Below are 7148 nucleotides of genomic sequence, written 5' to 3'. Positions count from 1 at the left end.
GAGATTTTAATGATCGGTCCAAATGATGAATGGCTCTCTGGCGCCCTGGAGCCAGTGTCGCCATTCTTCCAATGCCCACTTTATGGCCAGCAGTTCGCGGTCCCCTACCATGTATCGCTGCTGAGTGGGGTCCAATTTTTTGGAGAAGAAGCTACAAGGGTGCAGCTTCTGATCTGGACCTCGTTGGGATAGAACAGCCCCGGTGATTTGCATCTAGATGAAGGAGAATGAAAGCAGTGGGGAATCGACGGCAGAGCTCGTGGAAGGCAGAGATGGCAGTATGGTTGAGTTGAAAGTGATGAGATGATGGCCGTGTTAGAGCGGTTAAAGGGGCCGCAGCTGTACTGTAGCCCCAGATAAAGCGATGATAGAGGTTCGCAAACCCGAGAAACTGTTGATGTTGCTTGAGTGTCTTGGGTAGAAGTCAATGACACACAACTTCTAGCTTCTGCGGGTCCATGGCCACACCCTGGGGTGAGATGACAAAACCCAGGAACGTGGTGGAGTGCTTGTGAAAAGGCACACTTCTCCAACTTACAGTACAATTGGTAGGCGATCAATCTCTTAAGCACCGCTCTGATGTGCTAGGTACGTTCTGTAAGGGTGCGTGAGTGGATGAATATATCGTCGAGGTAGACGAATACCCACCGGCCTAGCGTGTCTCTTAAAACATCATTAATGAATCGTTGGAAGGCGGGTCCATTTTTGCATTGCAAAGTCCAAAAGATATGACTAGACTCTCGTAGTGTCCTGTGGGAGTGATGAAGGCCGTCTTCCACTCATCGCCCTCTCTGATATGCACCAAGCTGTAGGCGCTCAGGAGGTCCAACAGGGCCGAGTTGGTAAGAGGCAAAAAGTGTCGGTTTTTAATAGTGATGTTGTTGAGCACCCAAAAACCCACACCTGAAAAATATATCCTAACAACCTTTCGTCAAACAGAATCTTGACAGTTTTATTGCCCCTTTGGGATTTTTTTTATGACCCTAGGAATGTGCAGGGAGGGGTGGGGGTGTTTCACCTAAGCATTCCTAGACATTCACTTATTTCATTTATTTTTATTTATGTACGTATTTACTCATTTATTTAATCATCGTTTATTTTATTTATTTCATATACGTTTTTTTCATTTACTTTTTGTAAGAATTTGTTCAGTGTGTTTTTGTTTTATTTTTTGAAACAACATGCTTAGTGTGTGAACTCATTTCAAGATGTTTGTGGTTAACTATTAGGACGGGGAAGTGTATTTATTACCAACGGGAGAACATGGAAACGTTTATTCAGTGTGATAAGAAAAAACGTGCATCACTTTAAATGACTGAGGTCAATAGAACTTGTTACTTTTTTTAAGTTACTTTTTAAAAAAGAAGAAGAATAAGCGTTACCGGAGGGTGAGAGCCCTGAACCTTTGAGAAGGAAAAACTATTGCGGCGTGAGCTTGTCCGATGTTATACGCATGCGAGGCGTGATCAGCGTTGTCTCGTATGGTACGGAATGAGCGCTGAGTTTGTCGAGCGACTGAACGAAACGAAATGGCCTTCCCTTCAGATGCCGCGATTGGCTGGATCTGTGCGTGACGAAACTCCGCCTCCTCTTTTTTTTTTTTTTTTTAAAGTAAGTTTCTCTAACGTTCATCTGAAAGCTTATGTTTTTTTTCACTAATAAAAAAAAATAGTTTTACAACTTTTTTAAAACAATTAGAGCTAAAGAAGGTGTCTGAAATAAAATACTAATAAGAGAAAGAGAAGCGAGCCAGGGTCCGTGAAATATCAATGTAAAATGGCTTACGACCTAATGGGACAGAAATGCTCTGATGGTGAGCAGGGCGTCGCTCTAAGGAGATGGGTTGTAGGCCTAACTGTTTTTTTTTTTACCTATACTTATAAGTCAAAACTAGAGTAAAAAATAAATAAAAATAAAAAAAATATATATAAAACATGGTATTTTTTATAACTTTAAGAAAAAACTTTCACCGTTAGTGTTAACAACCACTATGTTATGATCGATCTCTAGGGAGCGATTATGGCCATTGGGTAGACTTGTATGTTAAAGAAATAACAAGGTAGCGCAAAAGTTCTTGACGTTTATTTTACGACCGTTTATGTTTTATGTTCTCGAGGGTGTGCTATGAGGTTGTATAAAAAAAAACCTACAATTGAGCGAAGCCGCAAAAAAACTCCGGCATTTCTCCGTGGGTCTGCACAACAACGTGTCTTCGCTTCTCGCGTCTTCGCTATGGCTCCAGGTAGAGACTAGATTCAAATGTTATTTATCTACACTAGTTTTATGTTGTCCTTTTTTTTTTAAAAAAAAAAGAATTCGTTTTAAACTCCGCAGTAAACAACCTGACTATTGATTCTTACGACGTTGTATCAGAAGCCGGCTGGCAAGACGGTGAGTTTTTTTTTTCTCTTATGTATTTGTGTATATATATTTATTTATTTATTTATTTTTACCTTCTAGAGAGATTGTTGTTGTAGCTAAACTGAAATTCACTTTTTTTTTTTTTTTTTTTTAGAATTAGAAACGTTGATTTTTAAAACAACGGAGCCGTCGCGATCTACGCCTAAGGTTATCGGTGAGTTTACCGTGATTTAGAGGGGTAATATATATATATATATATATATATATTAACCTAAAATATTAACCTATATGATGTTTCAGAAACTGCTGCTGACGGAATATCCGATAAAACGTCTGGTCCGCCTCATCTACAGAGGCAATCTGATCCTAGTTACGGTGGGTTATTTTCTACTCGTTTATTTATTTTATTTTTATGTTGATGCAATGAAAAAAAAAAGGTTACTCTTTTTTTCTTTTTTTTCCTTCATTGGTAGTAGAAGACGTTGAGCTGATGAGCGTCCTTGAGCCCGAACCCTTAGAGGTGACAACATCAGGGGAGGCGGAAGCCCCCGAGCAAACTTTGAACGGGTCTACAGCAGGAGGAGCGGAGGTCTCCGAGCAAACCTTGAACGGGGCTAAAAGCAGCTCCTTGCCGGGTGCGCTTCCTCTTCAAGCTCGAGGTGAACAAGAGGGGTTAAGCGAAAGATCCCGACCAAGTCGTCGTCGAAGAACTTCGGCTTCGCCCTCTTCATCCTCATCATCACACGGTGAGTTTTTCCCCCAGGGGCTGTATCTTTATCACATGAGTAGAAAAAAAAAAAATTCCACAACCTAATTTCTGGCGCTTCTGATATTCCTACATAGAGAGTCATATTCGACGAAGAAGAAGAAGAAGATTGAGCTACAGGAGCGTTTCAGCACCGTATCGCCGTTATCACCAGCCTCCGAGGGAAGAGGTTCTCTGGGCAATCGGTATTACGTTTAGCGCAACTTTGCACTCGCTTCTCCGTTGATTTTTTTTTTCTGTACCAGGGTGTTTTTTATTTTTGTGTTTAAACTGTGTTGAAAAGTATGGCCTTTCATGTAAATGTTGATGATGTTGATGTTGCTACCATTGACTTTACAGAAATGTTAGATATGGAAAATGAGCTAGTAAATAATGATAACCAACACTCTTTGACGTCGTCTTTGTCTGATTCACGGGGTCCCCAACCAGAGTTACACACACTATCAATAAACGTTCCCTCGGTTCCTACCACCGACGCTGCGGATCAGCAACAATATCAAGTGTTAATAAATCAGATATTATCCCTTCACCGTCCAGACTCTGTAAATACTCATAACACAAACTCTATAAACAATGAAACAGATAAAGAGTCTCTGACATTTCAGCTTTCTGAAATAGAAGCTGCGCTATTACAGTTAACAAACGGTTTACACGGCTCGGAAGATGACGAGGTAACCTCTACAACGAATCATCAGCAGCAAATAGAATATCAGTCATTAATAAAACAGCTAAAATCCCTCCGACAGCCCGAGTCTGTAAATGAGGACGTGCAACATCACCAATCACAGACATCAACAGATCACGCGCATCACCAATTATTATCAGATAACGAGCCCGAGTCTTTAGCTTCACGACTCGCGCAAATAGAAAACACGTTACTTCATTTGGCAAGCATAAACAATCTTATGCAGGAAGCTTCCACAGATCAACCCTGTTCTGTTTCTCCCCCTTCTCATTCCGTAAACTCAACGGTAGACATTATCCAGAGGCTCGAAACAGAGCAAATAGGAAGAGGAGGTGACGATCTCGACACCTCGGTAGTAGAACCCCCCGCTGATCCCCCATGCTCTAATGATCAAAGTAGCGCTAATAACCCATCGGAGACTGCCTCAGACGAACCCCGGGTGGTGACGAGGTCACGATTTAATAATATAGAAATAAGACAGTTATTAAATTTGCCGCAGAGCGAGGTAGCAGATTACGGCTCTTTTTACGGGGACGTGATGGGTGGCGTGTTTGACATAGTCAATAAAGCGCTTTCATACGCTCAGGAGGGAGACGTGATATAGCTAGAGTTAAGAGGCGAGAGTCTGAGAAACGGTCTCTCTTCCATGCTACAAGTCTCCGAAGGAGCCGATCTGTCGGTTTTCCAGGATTTACTAGACCGCTTAGTTCAATCTAACATGTCGGTGTTATGCGATAAGACCCTAGAGCTTGTTGTTCAGATTGTTAGAAATCATCGGGGCGGGGGGAAGAGGTTGTTGAAAAAAACGTTGGACTGTGAAATCCTTAAAAAGAAGCAGAGATTGCTCTATTTAGTAGAAAATCCGTCCGATCAGTTATGCTTCGCCATCAACCTAGCTCATTTGATTCAACCCGAGATCACTGATGCTGCAGCCCAAACGCTCGGTCGGGAGATTCAGATAAAAGCGGGATTGTCTGAGCATACCCCTGTATCTTTTTCAGACATACCTAAATTCGAACGTGTGCTGGATTGTAAAATTGTAGTGTTTTACAGAACCGATGAGAGAGAGACACTGGCTAATTTCCATACTTCTACCCCTCAAAAATCCACCACGTTGTTCTTATTTCTCTTTGAGAATCATTACTACGGTATAAAAAATGTCGCGGCTTTTCTAGGTGTGCGTAAGGTCTGCGATTTCTGCTACAAGGGCTACGAAAATGCTCTGTCGCACATGTGTGAAGGTCATTGTAACGTGTGTCTGGATTCGGGGTGCAGCCATCACGAACCGGAATATATAACGTGTCACGAGTGCAATAGATCCTGTCGCTCTCTTTACTGCTTAACCATGCATAAGGAGAAAAATTGGCATCCGAGAGCCGGTGTCTACGCGAGTCAATGTGACACGGTCAAGAAATGCTTAACGTGTAAAAGATTGTATTCTGTGAGTTTAACTAAACCTTCAAAACCTCACGAATGTCCAGGCTTCAAGTGTCAGATTTGCGGTCAGAAAACAGAGTTTATTTCAGAAGCAGACCAGCACCAGTGTTACATACTCCCTACGCTCATCGATATACGTTACACGAGGAAAATCGTGTTTTACGATTTTGAAACCTTTCCAAGCCGGGACGGCACGCACACACCTTTTTTCGTGAGCACAAAAACACTGGCGGGTAAAGAGTGGTGTGCTGACGGGGTTGACTGCGCCAAAGAATTCGTTCTGCGCTTCAGGAGGCCCTGCTACACCCGAGCCATCTTTATCGCTCATAATTCAAAAGGATTCGACGGGTACATTATAATCAACGCAATGATCGACCTTGGCATAAAACCAGAGATCGTTATGCAGGGGAGTAAAGTGATTCTATTCACAGAGCCCGATTATAAACATAAATTTATCGACTCCGCGTCTTTTCTCCCATTCCCTCTCTCGCAGCTTCCAAAAGCCCTGGGTTTTTCCGAAAAGGTTAAAGGCTATTTTCCACATCGTTTCAGCTCCGAGGGGAATCTGACCTATGTAGGTGCTTACCCTGGCCCCGAATATTACGGCGTCGATCAGATGACCGAGAAACACAGAAGCGAGTTTCTGACATGGTATAGCACCGTGTGTGAGGGGACTTTCAATTTTAGGGAGGAAGCCAGGTATTATTGCAGGAACGATACCGAAATACTCAGGATGGCTTGCTCAAAGTTTAGAAAAGAGTTTGTAGAAGAGGCCGGGGTCGATCCCTTTAAGTCAGCCACCATAGCGTCGGCCTGTATGTCTGTTTTCTGCACTCATTTCCTACGAGAACGCACAATCGCTATACCTTCCCCCGACGATTACAGGAAACAGTATAAACGATATTCGGATGCTGGTATTCAATGGTTAGAATGGGTAATGTTCAGCGAAAATATATTTATCCAACATGCTCTGAACACGGGCGAAAAGAAGCTGGGGCGGTATTTTGTAGATGGTTACTCCGTGGTAAACGATGTGCCGACAGTTTATGAATTCCAGGGTTGTTTTTATCACGGCTGTACGCAATGCTTTTCTCCACAAGACGTTAATCCTTTAACGGGTAAAACGTACGAATGCATGAACGAGGAGAGTGAGGAGAAACTGCGGCGCTTACAACATACGCACGGGGTGAAAGTCGTAGCTATAAGAGAGCATACGTGGGTCGAGATGAAACAGACCCATCAAGGTCTGCAGAGTTTTCTTAAAAGCTTTAATCCCCCTCAGCCGCTCTCCCCCCGCGATGCGCTGTACGGTGGCCGGACCTGCCCCGTAAGATTGCGTTACACGACGGGTCCCTCTGAAAGCGTGAGGTATGTAGACGTGACGTCCCTCTACCCCTATGTAAATTATTCATTCACGTATCCGATGGGTCATCCTGAAATAATCTTTAAGGATTTCGGAAACCCCCGCGAATATTTCGGATTAATAAGAGCTCGAGTTTATCCGCCAAGAGGTTTATTTTTCCCTGTTTTACCTTATAGATCGGCGCAAGGCCGTTTGGTTTTTACTCTCTGTCGTACATGCGCCGACCTGAATTTCCAGCGAGGTTCTTGCACACACACTGACGAGGAACGCGCATTGACAGGGGTCTGGGTAACGCCAGAGTTTACTCTAGCCTTAGACAAGGGTTATGTAATAGCTGAGATCACCGAGGTATGGCACTTTAATGAGAAGAGTGCCAACCTTTTCAAGGGTTACATTAAAACTTTTTTAAAAAGTAAACAAGAGGCAAGCGGATATCCATCGGAGGTTACGGACGAGGAGGGTAAACAACGTTACATAGCCGACTATAACAGTAATCAGGGAATTCTGTTAGACGCCACCAAAATCGCCTTTAACCC

At 43.1% G+C, this 7148-nt stretch overlaps 1 protein-coding gene across 3 annotated transcripts; it reads left to right on the top strand.

The window, feature by feature from the left end:
* Nucleotides 1–1920: 1920 nt before the first annotated feature.
* Nucleotides 1921–6946, top strand: LOC128509652 (uncharacterized). Of its 3 annotated transcripts, none has more exons than XM_053481470.1 (6): nucleotides 1921–2242; nucleotides 2335–2391; nucleotides 2516–2575; nucleotides 2662–2736; nucleotides 2835–3107; nucleotides 3205–6946. In XM_053481470.1, the coding sequence occupies exon 6, from the start codon at nucleotides 3412–3414 to the stop codon at nucleotides 4414–4416; it is 1005 nt and encodes a 334-aa protein (XP_053337445.1). In that variant the 5' UTR covers nucleotides 1921–2242; nucleotides 2335–2391; nucleotides 2516–2575; nucleotides 2662–2736; nucleotides 2835–3107; nucleotides 3205–3411; the 3' UTR covers nucleotides 4417–6946. The 3 variants fall into 2 exon arrangements, with proteins under 3 accessions (XP_053337447.1, XP_053337445.1, XP_053337446.1); XM_053481472.1 differs by having other exon boundaries at nucleotides 2838–3107.
* The last annotated feature ends 202 nt before the right edge of the window (nucleotides 6947–7148 follow it).

Source organism: Clarias gariepinus, chromosome 21 (assembly GCF_024256425.1).
Source record: "Clarias gariepinus isolate MV-2021 ecotype Netherlands chromosome 21, CGAR_prim_01v2, whole genome shotgun sequence".
Classification (NCBI taxonomy): Eukaryota; Metazoa; Chordata; class Actinopteri; order Siluriformes; family Clariidae; genus Clarias; species Clarias gariepinus.
The sequence above is the reverse complement of the archived record's forward strand: the minus strand, read 5'-3'. Positions and strand labels throughout refer to the sequence as shown.

Bases quoted from the DNA above. Each gene is read 5' to 3' on its own strand.
- LOC128509652 (XM_053481470.1), top strand. From the start codon at position 3,412: ATGGCCTTTCATGTAAATGTTGATGATGTTGATGTTGCTACCATTGAC.